The following is a 23,808-nucleotide window of genomic DNA, read 5'->3' as shown; positions in this document are numbered from 1 at the left end:
GAGTTGAAATGATCCCCTCTTCTTTCTCCAAGGCAGCTAGTCCCACACTTTTTCAGGTCTCAGCAGATCAACAGTGATTCCAAGACCACTCCTCCCTGTGGCCAAACCTTCTTAGCTTTCTCTAGTCATCTTTCCATAGGACTGTGGAAAGCACAGCTGGTAGCATAGCTTCAACAGAGACCTTCTTATTCTTCCTAAACCTGAGTGTGTGAATGGTAGTGGTTGTGTGTGTGTGTGTGTGTGTGTGTGTGTGTGTGTGTGTGTAGAACACTACCATGCGTAAAAAATATATTTTCCCCTAAATTCTCAATGACTAAGCTTTGAGGATTAAAGAACAGAACACGTGTAACAACAGAATAGAATATTTAAAATCAGGACTTTCTCAGAAAATTTAGACTCTGTGATCACTGCACCAACCTGTACTTCTTTCTTCTGCCCTTAAGCCTGTGGACATCACTGCCATCCTTTCTAGATCCCAGATAGACCCTGAGTGCTGAGTTCATAACTGGTCCTTTTGTGGTCTTCTTCTTTCAACCCTAAGCAATCTGGACTGATGTTGTTGGTTTTGGTTTGCTCCTGTTCTGCTGTGACAATCATACAGAGAGAACAGCTGGGGAGCTCTAGCCAGTCTCTCCTGTCATGCTACTGGCCTGCCACTACCAGAGAACTTCAGTATTTTACCATCAACTAGAGCTAGGAAAGCCACAAAGTTTCTACAACTTCAGCTGAGATGTCCTGTGAGGACCTGCTGAGCTATTCTCTTGGGAAATAGCTCCGCAACCTAATAGAAGTCAGAAAACCACAGTGATACCTCACATCCCTAAGTTGGGTTTCTTAAAGAACCAAAGCAGCCTCAAGCTCATAGGCTGTATCTATGGTCCCATGTCATCTATAACACCTGCAGCTCGTGGGTCATATTGTGATCACTAAGGGACTGAGCACACGGGGACTGAGGTGGGGAAGTAATAAAAACTGTGGATGGTCATAACATGCTCTTTTTGGGTGGTTTTTACTTAGTCATTCCCCGCCACATTCCACGGGTCAAGTGCAGCCATCCAGAGCTGTGTTTTTCTGGAAGTAAAAGTTGATATTCATTCTTGCAACAGAAAGAATGATAATGTTGTCACACAAGCACTTTTATGATTACAGAGGCCTCACTCTGTTTGGCTGAAGCCTTGGATCCATGAAGTGGCTGGTTCCAGACACACTAGAAACATGGACCTCCTCAGATCATTGAATGACTTGCTGTTTAGCAGAGAATTCTGGATTGAAACCCTGGGAAGCCACTGATGGTTTTTAAGCACAGAAATGTCTTCATATCTGTCCCAGGATATAAAGGTGATGAGTAATATTAGAATAGATATAAGAGGTAGTGGAGCAAGAGGACAGAGATTTCTCTTGTCAAATCAGGGTCCAGGCCAGGAAGGACAACACCTAAAACCAGTAGGGCGCTGATTCACTGGGGCACAATGGGGAAGTTCCGGGGGTCACAAATGGCCCTAGGGCAGATTCATTTGTACTGAAGAGGTGATTCAGGTGGAAGATAAGGGATCATGACCCAAGGAATAATTTTACTATTACTTAGAGGCAGAGTTGATTTGAGAAATGGTGATGTCTGAGGGATGACTGGGCTGGTGATGGAGGAACTGGAGTAGAGATGAGGTTACTAAAGTTGGGGAAATTGTGTGAGACCCTAAACCTGGATGTTGAAATCTCAGAGGATAGGATGGAAAAGTTCATGAATCAGGGGTTAAAGTTGCTACGGAAAAGGAGGAATATCCTGGAAGTTAGTCGATACAGACAGAGAAAATGGTGAAAGTGCATTTTAGCCTCAAAACAAGAGAGTCTATAGGGCGGTGGGAACAAACGATCTACAAATGGCAGCGGGAATGGAAAAGTACAGTGGTCCAAGCAAAACCTGAGATGGATGATTATAGTCAGGGACAGACACCTGGTGATTGGGAACACGGGTAAGAAAGAGACTTTTCTGTGGCTACCCTGCTGGATTTTGAATTTTTAACCATGAAAATGTGGTATCTTTTCTCATTAATTTTTTTAATAAGTTACTTAAACTCTATGGCCTTAAGGCTTTCACGGGTAAAAAGAGCTCTTAATGTCACCCATCTCATTGAATTGTTATAAAGATTAAATGAGTAATGTACGTAAAGTTGTTAGGACAATACTTGAAACAGTAATTTTTCATTAATTGTTAATGATCTACACCATCACATATCATAATCATCTAATTAATCTCAAAATGTAGAGAAAACAGCATCTAATAACAATGCCTGGGGCTTCATCTGGAAAGACTCAAAGCTTTTTTCTTTTTCTTTTTTTTTTCTTTGTATGCCGACCTTAGCATGTCTTCTCGAGAAAGGGTGAGAAGTGGCCTCAAATTGGCAAGGGCTTGAGGGCAATGGGATTATCAAGGAAAAGTCTTTTTCCTTAAGGCCAAGGTGGGGAAAGAAGGTTTCACTCACAATACAAAGGGATCCCACAGAATTTGGGGTGCACTGGCACCGGCTCATACTGGCTTGTGAGAACTGATTGTGACATTTTCAAGAATTTTTCCAGCTGGTGGGTGTCAAGTTGGCAGCTTCCCAACAGCCATATGGCAGAATTTGCACCATAAAAATCAGCAAATGTTTCAAATCAGAAGGCCCTTCAGAGAGCCGATTGCTAAACTTGACCAGCACAGCCCTGCATATGCATCGTGGAAAGCAGTGTAAGAGAATAAATGACAGAGTGGGTCCAAGGGAGGTGGGAATGTGCAGCCTGGGTGAGACAGCTGGAGGGGATGGAAGTAAGCAAAGATACCAGGAGTGGAGGAAACAAGAAATGGTGACATAAACAGCAGTATCTTATTAGTAACAGGGAAGAGCTGATTTTCTAGCCCGAGTTTCCATTGAAATGCTAGCCTTCTGACCAACCCTCTGCAAATTTGCCTTCCTAATATAAAATGCTGTCTGACCATTGCTTGCAGCTTGGAAAATCAAGCAAAGACAGGTGATCTAATTGTTCTTTGCAACAGATTTTCCCACTAGAGTTCTAAGTGAAAACAAAAGCACATATGACTCCTTTTGCATAGATTTGTACAATTTACAGGGCACCAGGGGACATATACAAGACTCAGCATTTTCCCTTCAGCTCCTTCTGTACTTTTGATCTTTCCCTTCTAGTCTTCTTTCATAATCACATTCTTAGACCTAGGTATCTTCAGTGGGTATTGAGATTACCCTTGCCCTTGCCTTCCTGTCTTAAACCAAAAATAAAATGTCTTGGATTTAATAGGAGGAGCAAAATAGATTAAAAGCCAGATTACTGTTTTTGAAATGGAGACTTGATGAAGACTATCCAGGCCAATTATTCATGGTATGATATGCCTTTTTAATTAACACAGGCACACTCGATAAGCAAGTTGGATGTCAATTAGGCTACCAAATTTTGCATCCAGGATTGAATTTCAACATTTATTGCATTCTCACCATGTGAAAAGCACTGAAAGAAGAGCTGCAAAGGAAGTAAAATGCATGGCCTCTGTCCCCAAGTAGTTTGGAATATAGGAAGGAGACTGGAGATGAAGAATTCAGACTCTGAGGTCAGAGAGCCCCAACTTATAATCCAAACTCTTCCACCTGGAGTTGTATAATCACAGGATTTTACTTAATCTCTCTGGGCTTCAGTTTTCTCATTGTCAGTCAATTCAGGCTGCTATAACGAAATATCACAAACTGAGTGGCCTAGGAACAACAGAAATTTACTTCTCACAGTTCTGGAGTCTAGAGGTCTGAGATCAGAGTACCCACATGGTCAGGTTCTGTGTCTGATGAGGTTTCTGCTTCCTGGTTCATAAATGGCCTCACATGTAACTTCACGTGGAGGAAGGGGCAAGGGAGCTTCCTTGAGCCTCTTTTATAAGGGTACTAATCCCATTCATGAGGGTTCCACCCTCATAACCTAATCACCTCCTAAATGCCCCACCTCCTAAGACCATCACATTGAGTGTTAGGATACCAGCATGTGAATTTTAGGGGGATACAAACATATAGGCCATCTTTATTCAGTTTGCAGAGATGAAGTGAGAGAATGCATATAAAAGTTAACCTACTGCCTGGTACTTGGCAGTGCTAACTATTAATGGGTGGGGATGATGTTGATAGTGGTGGACTTGGTGAAAATGATAAAAGTAATGAAAGTAATGGAAGTGGGGGAAATAGAGGTGATGATGGTGGAAGTGGTAGATGTGGTGGAGGTGATGATAGTGGAGGTGATGATGGTGGAGGTGATGATGGTGGAGGTGATGATAGTGGAGGTGATGGTGGGAGGTGATGATCATGGAGGTGATGGAGGTGAAGGTGGTGGAGGTGATGGTGGAGGAGGTGATGATGGTGGAGGTGATGGTGTTGGAGGTGATGGTGGTGAAGTTGATGGTGGTGGAGGTGATGATCGTGGAGGTGATGGTGGTGGAGGTGATGGTGGTGGAGGTGATGGTGTTGGAGGTGATGATGGTGGAGGTGATGGTGGTGATGATGGTGGAGGTGATGGAGGTGATGATGGTGGAGGTGATGGTGGTGAAGGTGATGTGGTGGAGGTGATGATGGCGGAAGTGATGATGGGGGAGGTGATGATGGTGGTGGTGGCAGCAGTTTTCATTGTAAGAGTCATCTTCCTCCTCATCATAATAGCAATTTGTATACTAACAATAGTTATTACAATAGTCTTTTTAATAAAATTGTTTAGGAGTATCCCATCAACAGGGATTTTCTTTCGATTAGTACTTCTAGAGAGCAAAAGTATAAGAGAACCAATGGGAGCAATGCTGTAGTAGAATTCACAGGTCACTAAGGGCAACAGAAATGTAATTAATTATAATGCTGTGTACTAAGGGCCATAACAACAATATACCGAGTGGTAAAAGAATGCAATCGGGGGATAGATTTGTGCCTCAAGAGGATTGTGACGGCTTCACTGCAAAAGGCAGTGAGCTGAGCCCAGAAAGTGAAAAGAAATTGTCCACATGAAAAACTGGGGAAGGGTGTCCAAGTCAAGAGCGTAGCACATGTAGAGGAACAGAGACCCAGAAGTACATGGTGTATGAAGGAAAGAGTGGACCACAGAATAGGGTACACAGAGGAAGTGATGGAAGAAGAGGTTGGATCTGGGCCTTGAACTTTATCCTTCAGGCGGTAGAGAGCTAGTACCTGTTTTTAGGTAAGGAAGTCACTCTTATGGAGAATAAATTAAAGAGAAAGACCAGTTGGAAGACAGCTGAAAGGGTCCAGACGAGAGGACACAGTGCTGGCCCAGGCGTGGAACTGGGGACGGAGAGAAGAGAACGGGTGTGAGAGCCTACCCCGGAGATGGAGGGGAAATAGGAACAAAGGAAAAGGAGTGTGTTTGAAGTAAGTTCTCCCCAGCTTCTCTGCATTTAGGCTGCCCTGATACGGGAGGTGTGCTTGCCACACTATTGATAAGCATCTGAAATTGAGCCTAGAAAGAGGAAGAACACAGTGGCTGCAAAAGTAATACAGATTAAGAACAAGTACTTCAGTAGCAAGCGGTCTCTAAAACACTCCCTGGTGTTACCTAGTTCTCATTAACTTTTAAGGATAAGAAATGTAGAAGGAGAAATGTAGAAGTCAAATTCTATCTAGTGTGTGTGTGTCTCTCTAATCAGCAACGAGTGACTAAAAAGTAGTGATCATGTTTCTCCCCACAAAAAAAATCTGGAAAAATCTGGAATCTTCATAACTGATTTTTAACAGAAAAGAAACAATATTAACTCACCAAGGCTCCTTTCTGAATGTCACTGTTCTATTTTTAATAATGCTTCTGTATTTCCTGAACAAAAATATGTCTCGTAGAAAATTCTGAAGGAGAGAATAACATGAAATTCATAAATAACATGAATAATGCAGGACTTTGCTGTCAATTGGAAGGATTCGGCTTCTGCTCTAAGTGAAACAGGAGCCATTTCTGAGTTCTAGCAAATGGGTTACATGATCTTGGTTTTTAAAGAATTCTTCTTATTGCTCTGCTGGGACTAAGACTATATGGAAACAAGGGTAAAAGCATCTATGATCATTTCTTCAAAATAAATTCTAAAAAATGGAAAGTAGAATTATTTCATCAAGCCTATATTTGTATAGGTTCTCTTACAAATCATAATCCCATCAGCGGTGCATGAGGATATGTGGGAGAAAATATCTGTTTAGAAAGTTAGGGCTTCCCTGGTGGCGCAGTGGTTGAGAATCTGCCTGCCAATGCAGGGGACACGGGTTCGAGCCCTGGTCTGGGAAGATCCCACATGCCGCGGAGCGACTAGGCCCGTGAGCCACAATTGCTGAGCCTGCGCGTCTGGAGTCTGTGCTCCTCAACGAGAGAGGCCGCGATGGTGAGAGGCCCGCGCACAGCGATGAAGAGTGGCTCCTGCTTGCCGCAACTAGAGAAAGCCCTCGCACAGAAACGAAGACCCAACACAGTCAAAAAAAAATTAATTAATTAATTAATTAATTATTTTTAAGAAAACAAGAATATGTGAGTAGGTGAACAGATTTGGAGTTATAAAGAAAAAAAAGAAGAAAGTTAGCTCCTGGGGAGTTCAAGTTCCAAATCTGTTTTCTACCTTTGGAAAATAACTAGCTCCATCTAGGACTTAAATAATCTATTTCCATGACACGGTTATTGTTTCTGCTCAAGTACAGTCATGAAGCAGGAAAGCATGAATTATCAATTTAAGAGTAGGTAGGATTAAGAATTGCTTCCCAAGCAGCCACATAGCACAGGGAGATCAGCTCGGTGCTTTGTGACCACCTAGAGGGGTGGGATAGGGAGGGTGGGAGGGAGACGCAAGAGGGAGGAGATATGGGGATATATGTATATGTATAGCTGATTCACTTTGTTATAAAGCAGACACTAACAGACCATTGTAAAGCAATTATACTCCAATAAAGATGTTTAAAAAAAAAAGAATTGTTTCCCATGTTTATCAAGTATTTATTGAGCACCTACTGTGTGCCAGGCACTGGACTGCTCCTGAGGACACAGCAGTAACACCCACCCAGGAACTGCCCTGACTTTAAGGAGCAGATAATCTGAGATTTTTTGATTTTTTGTAATGCTTATGCATATAATTGCTTACCATGGTTATAGGGTGCTAAAAAGAGAGAAATAACGGTGTTAAGATTCTAGGTCAACTATGAAATGTGTGGTCAGGGAAAGTTCATTGCCCCTTCCTCAAGGAAATCTTCCTTGAGTTCCAGGTGAGGGAACAGCAAAGGACAAAGGCCAGGAATGAGAAGAAAAAGTTAACTAAAAAAAGCCAGCATTGCTGGAACACAGAGATTAGTAGTGGGGAGAGAGGGGAGGAGGGATGTGAGTGGTCTAAGTTAAAAAAAGAAGTAGTAAGGACCCAGATAACCCAGAATGTCATACACCATCTGAAGGATTTTGAAAGTTTTGTAATGGGAGGCTAGTAAACGGTTTCAACCAAGAGTCAAGCAGCTTAACCTTTTCAGATGTCCTTTTCTGAGGTATAATTGACATATAACATGTTAGTTCCAGGTGTACAACGTAAAGATTCAATACTCGTATATATGGCTGAATGATCACCACAATAAGTCTAGTTAATATCCGTCACCACACATAGATCTTCTTAATTTAAAAACCTAACATATGGGACTTCCCTGGTGGTGCAGTGGTTAGGAATCCTTCTGCCAATGCAGGGGACACAGGTTCAAGCCCTGGTCTGGGAAGATCCCACATGCCACGGAGCAACTAAGCCCGTGCACCACAACTACTGAAGCCCGCGCACCTAGAGCCCATGCTCTGCACAAGAGAAGCCACCGCAATGAGAAGCCTGCAACGAAGAATAGCCCCTGCTTACCACAACTAGAGAAAGCCCGCACACAGCAACGAAGACCCAATGCAGCCAAAAATAAATAACTAAATAAATTCATTAAAAAAAAAAAACCTAACATAAAACTAATAGACTGACCTTGATCTCAATGTGCTTAGTTACGGAAAAGTTAATGTTAGATGGTTTATAGACCAAATATGGACCATTTCGCTTACCGGACAGTTGTCAGTTGTTAACTTCAGGATATGGTTAATATAAGCAGAATTGTTCTATACATTTGGAGACATTGAAATAGAAATGACTTAGAAATTTCTCCTAAACATAACACAATGTTATGCTTGATTGCACTTGTAGAAACCATACCCTTGCATTTTCACTGTAGGCTTTGAGAATGACAATCAGAATTTTTGCACATCACTTACCAAATGAAAATGAAAACCTCTAAGACAAATTTGTTTCTGCAGGGTGGCTATTGCACTCACATAAAGATTTAGCTGACAACTAACAAAAAAGAATTTGGGGAATAGATGGGAGAAACAGCTGTCCAGGAAGCTATCAGTTGCCAGGTTTGCCTGGAATGCAGTGGAATTCCCTGGAAGCCCCATTTAGCTCACTGATGATCATACGCCTTTAGAAATCACATTAGAGGCCCAATTTTCTGTCTCATCTCCTCTTGAAAAAGAACGTACATTTCCAGGCTCCCCCAGGACGCATAATTTTGCACCATATTTAGTGGTTATTACCACCATTTATCTCTCCAGTCATCCCCCCAGTCCATTTTGTATGTCTGAATATGCCTTGCACACGTTTAAAAATGACACTCTCAGTTAGACTTCAAAAGGCAGAAGTTAGCTAAAATGAGCTCACTTTGACTATCTTATTCCAACAATTAAAAAGTTTTAGCTTTCTTGGATTTCCCTGGCGGCACAGTGGTTAAGAATCAGCCTGCCAATGCAGGGGACATGGGTTTGAGCCCTGGTCCGGGAAGATCCCACATGCCGCAGAGCAACTTAGCCCGTGCACCACAACTACTGAGCCTGCGCTATACAGCCCGCGAGCCACAACTACTGAGCCCGCATGCCACAACTACTGAAGCCCGTACACCTAAAGCCCATGCTCCACAACACAAGAAGCCACTGCAATGAGAAGCCCTCACACTGAAACAGAGAGCAGCCCCCGCTCTCCGCAACTAGAGAAAGCCCACGCACAGCAACGAAGACCCAAGGCAGAGAAAAATAAATAAGTAAATTTATTTTTTAAAAAAAACAAGTTTTAGCTTTCTTAACAGTATTCACTTTTTTACATCATCATATGTGGGAGATTATAAAGATGCAGCGCAAAATGAAAAAAAATATCTAGAAGGCTTGGAACACTAGAATTAGTCTGCCTTGCTTTGTCTTAAAGACTGGGATTGTACAATCTAGTGAATATTTATTTTTCCTTAACCGTTACCTAGCACTTGCATTTGTCAGCTGTTGTTCAAAGAGGCTTTATAAATATTAACACATCAAATATTACATGTGTAATATTTGATGTGTACTATTTGCGTAATAACACATCATGGGGCATTCTGTGTCTCATTTATGGTGGACAGCTCCTTAAACTGAGAATATCCTGATGAAAGGTGCCAAGCTAGCTCTGAGGATCTGAGTAGATATTTAGCGGAGCAGAGTCCAATATTTGGCCAAAGCCATATAAGAATGTGTTGGGGAGGAAATATTTTCCCTCTACCCTCTTATATTCTTTCCTTGGGGGCCTGCAAATTAAACTGACAAAAGACAGATTAGCCAGAGAAAACACAGAGTTTAATTCAGGTACGTATAGGATTTCATAGAAAAATATAACTCAAGGAGGTAGTTAGAATTTGAGGCTTATATACCCTCTTACTAGGGGAAGGGGAGGAAAAAGCACGTAACCAATGACTCAGGAAAGATAAATGGGCCCTGGGGAGGATAGATAAGAGATATGATAGTTTTATGACAATATCTGCTTAAACATGGTGACATTTCTCTTTGGTGGTGAATCAGTCTTACCTGGTTGCAGGAACTCCTGGAGAGTGAATTTATGACAACGGAGCTGGCTCTACTTTTAAGCAGATAAGAGAGTTCAAAAAAAGAAACCCATTCTCAAATGTCATCAGCTCAAAATAATTTTACACCACAGCAGCATATTCTGGATGCCTTTGGAAAGAACCAGGGCCAAAGAACACTGCCCTTGACCCCCACTGCTAGCAGCCATTTGGGCTCTGAGCTAGCCCTGAGGGCAGAGCTCTGTACTGGAATGAGGCGAGAATGGACAATCTCGAGTCCCAACATACTCCAGAGGCCCAGTCACGCTGGTCTAGAAGTGTCAGAGATGTGCTAAAGTCCAGGTTTGCACTGAGGCCATCCTCAGGGTCAAGACCAGCACTGGAGAAGCCTCACTACCTAGAACATTCCTCTGTATTTTGGGATTTTAATGATGTCTCATAGAATGGACTTTTTCAAGAGTACAGAATTTTTTTTATCTCCCCTTAGTCGATCATAGTGGGAAACTCACGTGGTCCTTCTCACCAACAAACACCACAGACATTTACCAACACCAGACAGTCTATGCTATTAGTGGCATCCTCGTTTTGACCGTTGAGGAAACTGAGACACAGAAAAGTTTAATGACCTTTCCAAGGGTCAAATGGCTGGTCAGTGATGCAGTCTATATTTGTATCTGCTCAGTTTGACTCCAAAATTGAAGCTCTTAGAAATTCCTTGGTGGTCCAGTGGTTAGGACTCTGCACTGGGGGGCTGGGTTCAATCCCTGTTCAGGGAACGAAGATCCCCACAAGCTGCGTAGTGCGGCCAAATAATAATAATAATAATAATAAAGTCACTAGCATGTGATAATTTAAAAAAAAAAATTCAAGCTCTTAACAACCATGAATCGTGCCTCTACTGTGAGGGCTTCCTTGAAATTTTTTATTTTAACTAAATACAAGCATAATAAGTGACTTCAAGGAGCTTTTATGGATAGTATTAATGTGACAATATTATAACCTAAAAAGCAGTCTTGCTAATAATATCACTCTCTCGACCCATCCTAGTGTAATAGATTCTTCAGATCTGGTCATTTCTCTGCCCTAAGATGATATCTAAGGCAGAATAACACCATACACATTATACATAGGTATAGGTACCCTTGATTCACAGTTTCTGTTCCTTTGCAGAGTGCCTCTCGATACTCATAACCTGCCCTAGACCCCAATGTTTCCCTCTCATTATCACTCAGCTCAGGAGCGATGGACTCAGTCAACATGCCCCAGTATCTTCAATAGTATCATTCAGAAGCTTTACACTTACTCCCAGAAATGTCTGCCCTAAAGAAATATGTGATTGAATTGGTGATAATGAATATACTCATGATCTTTTTAGAGTAGAGGTTCACTGGGGGAGGAAACAGAAGTTTGAAGCATTGTATAGATTTCTAGATTGTTAGAGGTAGATATATTCTAATTTTAGATTATTCTATCCATTCTCCTCCATAATTGGACATGGTGCCTGCACAGTTTCAGGGGGCTTCAGGACCCCCCTAAGTCCCATCCAAGGACCATGTTCTCCTGCCTCCAATTCTGTGGCCACATTGACTTTCAGCTGCTGTTGATTAGGAAGTGTATTTGATCCTTTTGTGAACGGCATTGTTACATGCAACCAACAAACAACAAATTTTCATTGTACACATACCCTCTGCCAGGCACTGTGCACTGTGCTAGTCACGGGGGATACAAATATAAATCAGGTATAATCCTCGCTTTCAAGTTTCCATCAGAGAGAGAAGCGTGAAGGCAGAGAGAGGCAGGATAGTTTGGGTGTGTACAAAATGCAGAGGAGATGTCAGAAAAGGTTTTACAACACAGGAGATATTTGAGTTGGTTCTGAAAAATGGGTAAGTGTGCAGCAGCTACTCACATGACCACTTACAAAAAAACTGGCAGATTAGAATCTGATCAATTTCTTTTAAAAGCTATTTGGAAGTCTCGAAGATTCCGCAGAAGGTGGAGAAGAAAAGAATCTGAATTTTTAAATTTCATTCCATGTTTTGTCAAACCATGTCTATATTCTGTGACCCCAGATAAGACTGGAAGCAGCATCTTTGCACAGCTTGATGGGCATTCTCCGGGCTTTCCATGTGATGTTGTAAAACAGCACACAAGCACCAGGGGGCGATGCGGTTTCACCAAAAATCACAGGAAACGCTCCAGATCTTGTTTTGACTACGAACTTTTAAAGCATCCTGGTGCAAAGGTGAAATCCTTAATAAAAAGAGAGTTTCGCTAAGGGAAAAAAAAACTTTTAAAAATCGTTTCTTCGAAAGCTTTCCCGAATTGCCATCAAAATTGCCTTTCAGCATTTGCGCACAGCTGAACGTTTTGCAATATTATTCGCAAAAGAATTACTTCAAATTTTTTCTCAGTACAGCTGCCTGATCTTCCCCATACTCTGCCTAAGAAATCTAACCAGCCCCCAGCTAGCCCGAATTCACACGGCTGGGACTCTATTGCGTCCTCAGCCCATCGTGGGCTCTCCTCCCTCCGCGTCCTTGCAGCGTATCCAGCTGCCTCTTTGGCGGAGCTGCGGCTCCCTTGAAGGTAATTCCAATCGGGCCTGTGTTTTGTTTCCGGCTCAGCAGCCGCCAGGTGTGTGCCCTCCCTTAACCCCCAAGGATGAGAGATCAAAGGTGTGTCTACATCTGCCTCCTGCCCGGCTCTTTAATCTGTTACATGTTCAAAAGGGACAAGTACGGTATTGTGTGCTTAGGGAGGGAGGACAAATCAGAGCCATGGAAATGGACAACGTCCCAGAGTGTGTGAACGTGCTCAAAGGATATGGGTTATGTCGGTCTACATAGTAACCCTGCCATTTGGGGAGTGTTTTCTTTTAAATTATATTATGAATATTATGCATAAGTGGAGGTCTTCTTTTCTCTGATTGGAGCCCTACTAAACCCTCTTAAAAAATATATTGTAAGGAATTCCCTGCCGGTCCAGTGGTTAAGACTCGGGTTTTCACTGCCTTGGACCCGGGTTCAATCCCTGGTTGGGGAAAGAAGATACCGCAAGCCGCGCAGCATGGCCAAAAAATAATTTTAAAAAAATTTTAATATTGTACATAGGCCCATTTGGAGACTACTTTAAGAGAACTATAACGAGGCAAAGGAAAATCCTTTTAAAATTATGAAATGGACATTTTAAGGACATTTATAGGGACCTTATTTCACATACAGCAAAAACGACAGACTAAGGACTTAAGGAAACAGCAGAAAAATTTTAAGAAAGACAGTTTCCTGTGGACCCATCTATTTTCCACATGAACAAGACTCAGTAAGTACAGAAATACATTTTTTAAAAAACAGTAGACTGCAAATTAGATATTAAGAAAATAGTCTTGGAAGCAGAGGTAATGGACGGTATGGAATCTACCCAAACATCAGCCCTCCTGCAGTTCTTTCCGGCCACAGTTTTGGATGAAGGGGTAGGGCAGAAAAGAACTCACAATCTAGTAAGAAATTATTTCTAAACTTAAATTTAGAAATCATTTAGAAAGTTGAGTACCCACAACTTTCTTTAGATTCTCAGGAGAGCTCCCTAATTTCCAGGAAAGACATAAATGTGAGAACACGAACAGTTATTTTTCCTCTTCTCTCCTGTGCCCACACACACACACAGATGCAACTTTCAGCTTCCTCTTCTCTGCACAGCGGTGACCAAAAGGAACTTCAGCAACTTCAGTTGTGCTGAGCTGCCGTCACAGACAGATATTAAGTCACATTGTCTTTCCTCAGTTACAACAACTTTGAATCCAAAAGTTCACAATGTGTGAGAGAGAAGAAGAATGACACAGTTATTAGATTCTCCAGTGAGGAGGGAGTGCTTATCAGCTGCATCAGATATTTCCATTCATCTACTTAAATATTTATTCAGCACTATGTCCAGACACACTACTTGATTCTGGAAATCGTTGATCAAAGTGTCTTGCCCACAATCTAGAAGTGGAAGCTGGCATTCATGAAATACTCACAGAGATGATTGCTCTGAAAGAAACACAGTTCTTGCAGGAGAATGTACTGTAACAAAGGAACTAATTTAGAGGGTCAGGGAGAACTTCCCTGAGAAAATCCTCACAAGCCTAGAGCTGGAAGATCAGGAAGAGTGACAGAGGGCACATGTTAATATTCAGAGACCTAAAGGGTGGTGTGACTGGAGTACCGATTGCTAAGGGCTGAGATGCCAGGTAAGGTCAGAGAATTTGGGCTCAGGTTCAGTTACCTGTTGCTACATAACATATGACTCCAAAACATAGCAAAGGAGCTTAAAAACAACTGCTTTCGTATACCCTACCATCTTATGGGACATGAACTTAGACAGGGTTCACCTGGATGATTCTTCTGTTGCATATTCAGCTGGAGGTTGGGCTGGTCTAAGAGATCCTGGATGGCATTATTCACATGGTACCTTAGTTTCAATGTTGGGGGGGGGGGTGTGCTCAGCTGGGGCCGTTGAACAGAGCACCTGTAAGTGGCCCCTCCAGCACTGCAGCTTTAAGACGTCTTACAGGGTAGCTTAGGGCTCCCAGAGAGAGTGCCCGGGAGACAGGAACTATTAAGGTTGGGCCAAGATAGTATCATTTTCACCATATTCTATTGGTTAGAGCAGTCACAGAACCCACCCAGGTCAAGGGGAACAACTGTTCTCAATGGGAACAGTTTCAAATAATTTGTGGCTATCTTTAGTCAGCCATGGTTCACCAATGGACACAAACTATTTACATTCCCCTGTAGGCAAAATGTACTCACTCCTAAAGCCGTCCAGAAAAGTCATCTTATTATGGCATTAAGTTCAAGTTTGAGGTCCAGGTTCTTACCATCTAAATAAGGGTCATGTACTGATAAGGCATCTTTGACATAGCTCTCTAGTACAGCTGCTCTCACTATGAAGACTTGTGAACTGAAATGAAAAGTATAATACCCCCCACCATACACACACACATACCAACCCAGCATATATGGATGATACAGAGGTGAGATCAAGGCAGTGAGCACTCTCATTCAAAGAGTGGAGGAACAGGAGGCACAGAGCAATCACTGGCCTGTAGCAGTTCTGAAATCCACATACTGCCAGTTCCTCGACTTGGAGGGCCCAGTCCTGCTCCCTGACTCTCTGCAGTTCTGGTTGCCACCCTGAAAACTCTTGGTCATACCTCCTAAGTTATCCTGTTTCCATAATGTCTTAGTTAGCTCGAGCTGCCATAACAAAATACCATAGACTGGATGGCTTAAACAACAGATATGTATTTCTTACACTTCTGAAGCCTGGAAGTCTGAAATCAGGGTGCCAGCACGGTCAGGATCTGGTGAGGACTCTCCTCCTGTCTTGTAAATGGACACCTTGCTGTGTGCTCACAGGGCCTTTCCTCAGCGCATACATGTGGAGAGGGAGAGCAATATATTTCTCTTCCTCTTCTTTCAAGGGCACTAATCCCATCATGGGAGCCCCACCCTCATGACCTTATCTAGACCTATGTAACTGCCAAAGGCCCTATCTCCAAATGCCATCACATTAGGGGTTAGTTAGGGCGTCGTCAACGTATGAATTTGGGGAAGAGGCGAGGGGAACACAATTTAGTCCTTAGTACATAAGAAATGGCATTTGTCACTGAATAATCTTCTCAGTCTATTTCCTGCCCATAGACGTTTGGGGGTTTTAAAGACTCTTCCACTTTGAGCTACCTCTGCCCATTTTTATCCAAGCTGATAATGTGTACACTAATACACTCCTCTTGAAATCTTTGTGGGCCTCCTATGAATCTTATTAGACTTCGCTCTGTTAGACAAAACACACATCCACAATTCTCCTCAAGACAATCCCTTCTTTGGCCTGGGCTCAGAGTCAGGGTGCCGTGGGAAAACACCCTTAGGATTCTTAGAAGAATTTTTGTCTCTTTTAGAAGCTTGAGGCACACTTAAGTCTTTCTGAAGGCGTAAAAAAGGGTCTTATGGCCACACCCTTGAGATGATCTCCACCATCAGTCAATTTCTAAGTTGAGAGCCTCTTGCCTTTGAAAAAACTAGGAATGTGAAACTGTTTTATCTTTTTTTAAACCAACAAGTACTAGCTCTATATATTTCTTCTAAATTTTGCTTGAAAATTGAACAGTTCCTTTCTTTAACTCATCTTTCTTTATACATTATCATATGCAACTTTTTTTAAAGAACCAACTGGCACTTTAAGCATTCTACCTGCAAATCTCCTTACTAAAATCTATGAATTCATCAGGTATTTTTTTATTTTCCATGTTACTACAGGTGACAACATTGCCAAGCGTCCTGTCTCTACATCAGAAGAGTTGCCTTTTCTCTAGTCTTGCAGTTTGGGAGGACAGTGGCAATTTTTCCCTGTCCTCCTAGCTTTCACCAGCAGTCTCCTCAAGGCCTTCTAGCTTCTTCCCTCAGCTGATGTTGTTTGTCAGAATGTCTAAACCTGGTCTCTCCATCACAGCAGTCTTAGGACTTCCAACCTGGTATGTCAGGGTTTCCAGAGACAGAAAAAAGAGGCTGCCTGTTTCATAAAGCCTGGGCACAGACATTGGGAGAGCATGACTTCCAGTGTACTTTAATGGTCAAAGCAGTCTCAGAGCTGGCCCTGATTCAAGAAGAGGGGACATAGCCCACATCTCTCTATGGGAGGTGTATGGAAGAATTTGTGACCATTTTTATTCCACTATGGGTGACATCATGTAGGGCTTTGCAAGTCATGTTAAGGTTTTTGAATAAAGGCTTTTATCTTAAAAGTAATGAAAAGCCATTTAAGAATTTTAAAAGGGAGAGGATATCACATAATTGGACTTGCCTTTTGAAAAGATCACTCCAGCTGCAGTATAAGAATGCACTGGGGGACTTCCTTGATGGTCCAGTGGTTAAGACTCTGTGCTTCCAATGCAGGGGGCACAGGGTTCAAGCCCTGTTCGGGGGAACTGAGATCCCACATGCCACAAGGCACGGCCAAAAAAAAGAATGCATTGGAAGAAGGTTATTAAAAACAGAATGGCTCTTTCTTAGTTCCTCAAATCCATATCTTATCATACAGATTCCTGTGAACATTACTATGGCAATTTGGCCTGGGGTAATGACAGTAGAGGCAAGAAAACTGCAGATTCTAGAGATATTTGGATATAAAATCAATTAGCTAATACTCCTTGAAGTCCACTTAGGGCATAATCTTGCTTCCAACCCTAACCCTAACAATAGCCCTAACCCTAACCCTAAACCTAACCCTAACCCTAACCCTAAACCTAACCCTAACCGTAACCCTAAACCTAATATTGCCAAACTTACTTCTTGGGGACTTTTTACATTATAATCCTGAAACCTAATCTCTACTGTAATTTATATATATTAACTCCACACATCACTGTTCACTAATCTCCATGAAGACCAGCCTCTGAATAGAAATAGTCAGTGGTCAACAGAATAAAATCTAGGATTCTGCTCAATGATATCCACAATTAAGATAACATGTTTGAATTACACTTGCTGGGATTGATCAGATTTCCTTTTAAGACACCTGGAAACACTTGGGAAATATCACTTATTCGTTTGATAAATATTGATTACGTATGTACTGTATGCCAGGCACTGTTCTGGTCAAGGGAGTTACAGCAGCAAGCAAGAAAGACCAGGTTCCTGTTCTCATTCTGCTTTCGTTCTAATGAGGAAGAACAGCCCAAAACAAAGAACCAAATAATAAATCAATGAGATAATTTTTAAGTAGTGATAACTGCTATAAAAAATAAATAAAAGAAAGAGATGGGCCAGAGAATTCTTACTGAGACTGCTCTAAATACAGTAATCAAGGAAGGATTCTTCGAGAAAGTGACATTTGAAGTAAAAGCTGAATGAAGAGAAAGAGCTAGCTGTGGGAAGATCCAGCAGTTTGGGGGAGAGCATTCAGGCCGGAGGGAGCAGCAAGTAGGGGTGGAGGGGGGACAAAAAGGAATTAGCACTGCAAAGTACAGAGAGAAAACCAAGTGGCTAAAGCATTTGAGTGAGGGAGAAAGTCACCTGAAATGAAGTAGAAGAAATAAGAAAATAAGCAGGAATACATCACATAGGGCCTCAACGGCCAGGGTTAAAAATTTGATGCGTATTTTAACAACAATGAGATGTCATTGCAGGGTTTTAGTGAGCCCTAGTCATTCACACTTTAGCATGAATTATTTTAACCTGACCCTTTCTCCTAAGAATTACTTTAGATCAACTGAGGTGAGTCATTAGGTGGAAAAAACATTTCGGTAGACTATGAAGATTTAAATGGGGGAGAGGGGATGGGTAGGCTCCACTGTGTGTATATATACATATATGTATGTGTTCTGGCTCACCCTGAATTCCAGGCAATGTCAATGTCAGCCAGTCACCAGCTAATGTCTACTGTGTGTCCTATTAGTCAGCAGTGCTACATGTAGCTTTTCAGCACCAACATCAATCATTTCTTAAATATTCATATTTTTTTAATATTTCTATTTTAAGATAAAGGAAATATCTTCTCATTCTATAAATTTTTGTATGATGTTAATATTAGCTACCTAACCAGATTTAGCCAATTCTAGATTTTCACTATAACATAGTTAACCTTACAATATAAAAGCCTATCCTGCTATGGGGAAAAGCTTGATTTGGGGTTCAAAAAAATAAGAGAAGTACATATGGAGTAACAAATCACTAATGTTTTTGTTAAAATAATGTTTACAATTAGAGTTCTAAAGTCCGAATTTTGTTTTTTAATGGACCTTTTTATCCCTTACTCTATAAATGCATTCCTGGGCTCCCATCCACCACCACCCACATCTCCCATAAGAAATTCTTTAGACTTTCTTGCTTTACTTGCATCAAGCCTGTTTCTACACACTGATTAGATCGCACTGTTGTCCTTTCATCTGAGTGACAGTTGCTGACACCATAGTTGAGCACAAAAATAAATATGGCTGGACAAAAAATCAATATTCTGACCTGGCTTCCTGCATAAAGATTCCACAGTTTAAAAAAGACAGGATCATTGCTTACTAAGCCAATGACTCATACCTTTTGGCATGGTTGCCTGACCAAAAGAATGCCAAAACCGTTTAGCTTGTGTTCTTAGTTGATGGTCAATGAACTGTTATTTCCAAGGTGACCTATGTATAGTATATTTTTGCATATGACAGGTTTAAGAGGTTGTGAAATTACTGGCAAAATAATAGTAAATGCTCAGCTTATTCACATTTGGCTTGTTTGGTTAAATTACAACCCCTTTTGTGAACATCTCAGAAAGTATTTGGAAGGTCAAGATTTTCTTCTCTGGGCCTGAGTAGAAAGGAACGTCAGTTATGGCCATGGTGTGCCAGTCCTGGTTCATACCAGCTGGCAAGAGCCAACTGTTACATTGTCAGGAATTTTCTAAGTCCATTATTTAACATAGCCATTATTACAAATCAAATTAGACAAACTTCCAATTATAATTATGTTAAAAAACAAAGGTAATAAATACCTAAAACTCTTTACTTCCTAATAGTTTGACTACATTTTACTATCCGTGCTCTTGGGGTTCTTTATGTCTCCTGTGCGTGTGTGGTGAAATACTACATGATGGTTTTGCTACCACCCATCTCTTCCCAAAGCCACGTTCGGTGACATCAAAGCTGGTACCTCGACATAGGCCTTAGTGGGAGTATTTACATAGTGTTGATGTTGAAAGAGTTTTAATTTAATGAAAATAATTTATACAAAAGTGAAAAATAGTTTAACAGCAGATCACATAAAAGATATAATGATAATGAATTTATTGGGAAAAGAGCAAACTGGGATGAAATTCAGTGCATGATTTTGTCAAATCATGATTGATTTGCTGGCTATGAATACAAGAGTTTGGCCCAAATCAGCAGAAGTATTCTGTGAGAATCTATTGGCTATATGGAACTTGCAATATAGAAGACGGTATATTTTATTATTATGTATAGTTTGTGTACATCATTTATATCAGTAAAACTCATAATATATACACATAATACAGGCACACTTTTTCCTCTGGAGAGTTCCTTGTTAAACATTGACCAGACATTACTGGTTCCACAGGAAAGATGAAATTCAACTGGTAACTTAAAAGCAGTTTTTTTCAGAAAGTTATAAAGGATAGCGAGTTTGTCTCTTTGTGAACATAATCTTAAAATCAGTGTGTGTTCAAGCTGATAGCAGTTCGGTTTACCAGTAATGAAAAAGGGTTTTGTTTCCATTTTTCATTTAAGACTCCTCCTGTTTGCAAGAGAACCAGAATTTCAACCCAATGAAACTGTAGACATTTTTTTTTCAGCCTAAGGTATCATGGCTATCACATAGGGTTTGGGAAATATTGTTTATTTATAATTATGACTTATAAAAAAAAACTTTCAAAATCAAACTATTGGACCAGGTCTAATTTAGTTTAGTATTTTCACCTTTCAATTCACCAAAAAGGCACATGAATATCCAGTCAAGGGTAGTGTCTATTTGCTTCATGAAAAATTTGACAAGCTCAGCCCCTCCACTGACCTGCAGTGGATGGGAACACTGAACACAGGAGACCAGAAATGGCCTCTGGTCCAACCACCCCAGAAAAGGAAGTTGCCAGATCACACCATGATTTTTAACCACCTATTATGTATTTCAACAGAAACCCTGTCCCAACACGTATCAAATGATCTCTAAACACAATTTAAGTAGGAAATATTAGACCTTGGTGTCTTTTTGAGTGAAGTTTTATCAATCCATCATCCAGCATGATTTATCTACAGACACAGTCGTTCAGACTATTGAAACTTGGCCTTTGTTTCATCCAAACACACGTCAGATCCCTTATGTAAGTGAAAAACGCTCCCAAATGGTACTAGTGGGGAGATGAAGACACTCATGAGGTCTAATCAACGACTGAAAATTACTTCGTTTCTGAAGTTGATATCTGTTTACTTGAATTCTCAAAAAGCCAGGAAAAAAAAAAATGCAGATCTGAAGCATGTATGTATTGTGAGAAGCCTGGCAAAGGTAATTTGGATCCATTCTATAACTGCCACTTTTTGTTTTTATTCAAGGTGTCATAAAACTGAGTTCTGCAGTTGAAGGTACGTTTTTACAACCACAAAATCAATAACGTTTTGCTTCGAGGTTGCACCGCGTGGCTTTGTAGCTACACCGCTTCTGTGGCCGTGGTGTCTGAAGCCATGTTCTAATTGCCAGCTATTGCCATTCCATCTGTGTTTCTCCTCGTCCTGGTCCCTTTATGCCACGCGTCTCTCAGCGCCCCCATGAGTGGCCTTAACACTGACCCCAGAGGCAGCATTGATGAGAGCAAATGTGTTTGGTTCTGTCCCTGATGGGATGGTCTCGGGCCCAGTGCTCCTTAGAGAGCCCCTCCCTCTGCAGCATCCTTATCTGAGGCTGGACCTTGAGTCTTGTCAGGAACCTTGCCCCCCTTCTTTCAGTAGGACCTTTTCTAGAGGGTTTTGGTCCCTTATCCCAACGTAGCAGAGTTTGCCCAGGATGTCTGCAGGCATGGAGTCATTATAGCTTCCTGATGAGAAAATTAAGTGGTTAAGGCATTTGCCAGTCTCCAAACACGAGGTACCACCCAGGAGGTATTGCAAGAACCAGCTTCCTTGAGTGTCACCCATGTCACCCACACTGGGCAGTCCCCTGGAATTGTGCATTCGAGAAACTGAGAAGAAAATGAAGAGGGATTTAAAGAAAAAGGAGGGTCGGTGGGGGGAGAGAAGACACAGCCGTGTTTCACTGAGTAACCCCCAAAATGATGTTAAAAACACCTCATTGGTTGAAATGACTTACTAGTTATTGGTATAAAATTGACCATCTTTCCCTCAAAGGAGCCTACATTTCTCAAGTAGGGAATGTGTCATTTTCTCTCTTTGTGAGTGTCTGTTTGTTGTGGGGTGTGTGTGTGTGTGTTCTCGTTTATTGGGGATTTGTCAGTCATGCTTTGGAGGGTTCTTCATCCCCACTTAATCAGGGGGTGCTCCTTGGAAGAGGGGGTGGGCTTTAAGGTGAGTTTTCAAATTTCAGAAGAGATGTGGCTTCACGAATGGGCAACGCATGGAGGTGGGGAGCGGGAAAATGCCACGGGGGTTGGAGTGGTGAGACCACCTGCTAGACTCAAGCAAAGGGACCGTGTGGGCTGGAGTTGGTAGGTTGGGAGATGAGCGAGGGACTCGGGAATGTCCCCACGGGGCTGGCACATCCAAAGTGGGGGGCTCTGTCCTTTTAGTGGATTTAGTACCATCATATTTTGCAAAACACATTAAAAAGGCAATAATTCTGACATTCATGGCAGAAAGTGCACTGCTCTCTCAAGTAAGGAAGGGACCAGGAGATGGTGCAGGCAGTGGCGTTTCAGGGTCAAGAGAGGAGCTAAACAATGTCCCTCAAGGAACGAGGGAGGGCACAGTGCATGTGTCAGGCCCCTGCAAGGCCAAGCAGCGATTCAAGGTTCCTCTGCACGGAAACACGGAATTTTATTGAGAGGTGATCCAAACCTCACCCTGGCTAACAAAACAGAAGACACAGCAATGAAAGCAAGCAGGACCACGAGAATGACTTTGCCTGTGGAAACTCCCAGTGGCAAGTCAAGCCGTGTTTCAGTTACTTATCTGTAGAATTCCAGATAACAGTGGGTCCACACTGGGCTGTGTGGATGTGTTATCGAGGAATGGCTTTGAAGTCAGAGCTTTTAATATTGCCTGCTTGGCCTAAGCACAGTATTCCACTTACAACAGAAGGATGGAAAAACACATTTTTTAAAAAGCCAGAAAGCCAAGAGAACATTAGATAATGTAAAAACTATTGTTCTGCTAGAACAATGGCCCCATCATCATTTTGCTCGTAACTATGGTTACTCCTGGTCGCATCTGAACCCCCCAAACAGGTTTATGGTCTTCAGAGAAAAAGAAGAGTGAGGAAAAAGAAGGGCAGGGAGCAGAATGACTGCCTGGGGCTTTTTCAGGAGCACCTTCATCACTCTGCGTTCCTGGGGCTCACAGGGAGTGGCCGTGGGTACCAGAGGTCAGGACTACTTCGACTGCTGCTTGAGCATCTTTTTGGCAGCTTCTTGGCTGGGGGCTGTAGTAGCTTGAAGGCTTGGGAGCATGCTGTGTTGTAGCTGTGTTAGAACCTGTGTGTCTGGGGGCCCCCGGGGCGCCGTTGTTGAGTGGAGGGGGTGTTCCACGCATGCGTTCTCCGTGCATCTGGAAGGGGAGAGTTTGACAAGCATGCTTTGTGGGATGTACATTGGACACTGTTGTCTCGATTCGAAATCAAACCTCAGATGGTGGTGCTTGTGAATGCTTAGCTCTTTACTGGCTATTTTCCACCTGCGGAATGGACTCAAGGTGGCTTCTACAGCTTATGAAGGCAAGAAATATGCAAATCAGTGGATGGCATTCGCTGCCAGAAATGAAACCTATTTCCTTTTCTTTAAAAATGACTCTGTTCTGGATTATCCTAGAACTCTGAAAATGGCACTAAGGTTTTAGGTAGGTTATCCTTTTCTTTTTCTCTTCTTTTTAAGGAAAAACAATTGTCAAATCATAAGAGAACGTCAACAAAGATTCCACGTGCTACTTCCTACTGAGTATTTTTGTTATGCAGGTCTGTCCGTTCTCTTTTTCTGAAGCAGGGGTGCCCCCTTCAGCATTTTGCAGCTTCATGTAAGCTTCTAAAATCAGCAGAAAGGAAAAAGCTATTTATATCACGGGAATGGTAAGGTTAAAAGTGAATGGGCCTTTCACATTTTAAAGACTTAAAATTACAGTGAAAGAGAAACACACATCAATACTTTCTTTTGCGATGAAAAAATATGTGAACAGGAAAAAATTTAGGTTTGAAAGAAATAATTGCAAAGTTTTGTTGCT

The 23,808-nt window shown here is 41.9% G+C and overlaps 1 protein-coding gene across 8 annotated transcripts in view; it reads left to right on the top strand.

The window, feature by feature from the left end:
* DLGAP1 (DLG associated protein 1) overlaps window positions 1–23,808 on the top strand; it is an 855,942-nt gene that overhangs the window by 726,443 nt on the left and 105,691 nt on the right. For 4 of the 8 annotated variants that reach the window (XM_057526434.1, XM_057526433.1, XM_028168888.2 and 1 more), the window contains one exon: window positions 20,980–21,009. The exons of the other annotated variants lie outside the window; for them this stretch is intronic. In XM_057526434.1, coding sequence (XP_057382417.1) covers window positions 20,980–21,009 — 30 coding nt within the window. The remainder of the gene's footprint in view (window positions 1–20,979; window positions 21,010–23,808) is intronic. 8 annotated transcript variants of the gene reach the window in all.

Source organism: Balaenoptera acutorostrata, chromosome 13 (assembly GCF_949987535.1).
Source record: "Balaenoptera acutorostrata chromosome 13, mBalAcu1.1, whole genome shotgun sequence".
Lineage (NCBI taxonomy): Eukaryota > Metazoa > Chordata > Mammalia > Artiodactyla > Balaenopteridae > Balaenoptera > Balaenoptera acutorostrata.
The sequence above is the reverse complement of the archived record's forward strand: the minus strand, read 5'-3'. Positions and strand labels throughout refer to the sequence as shown.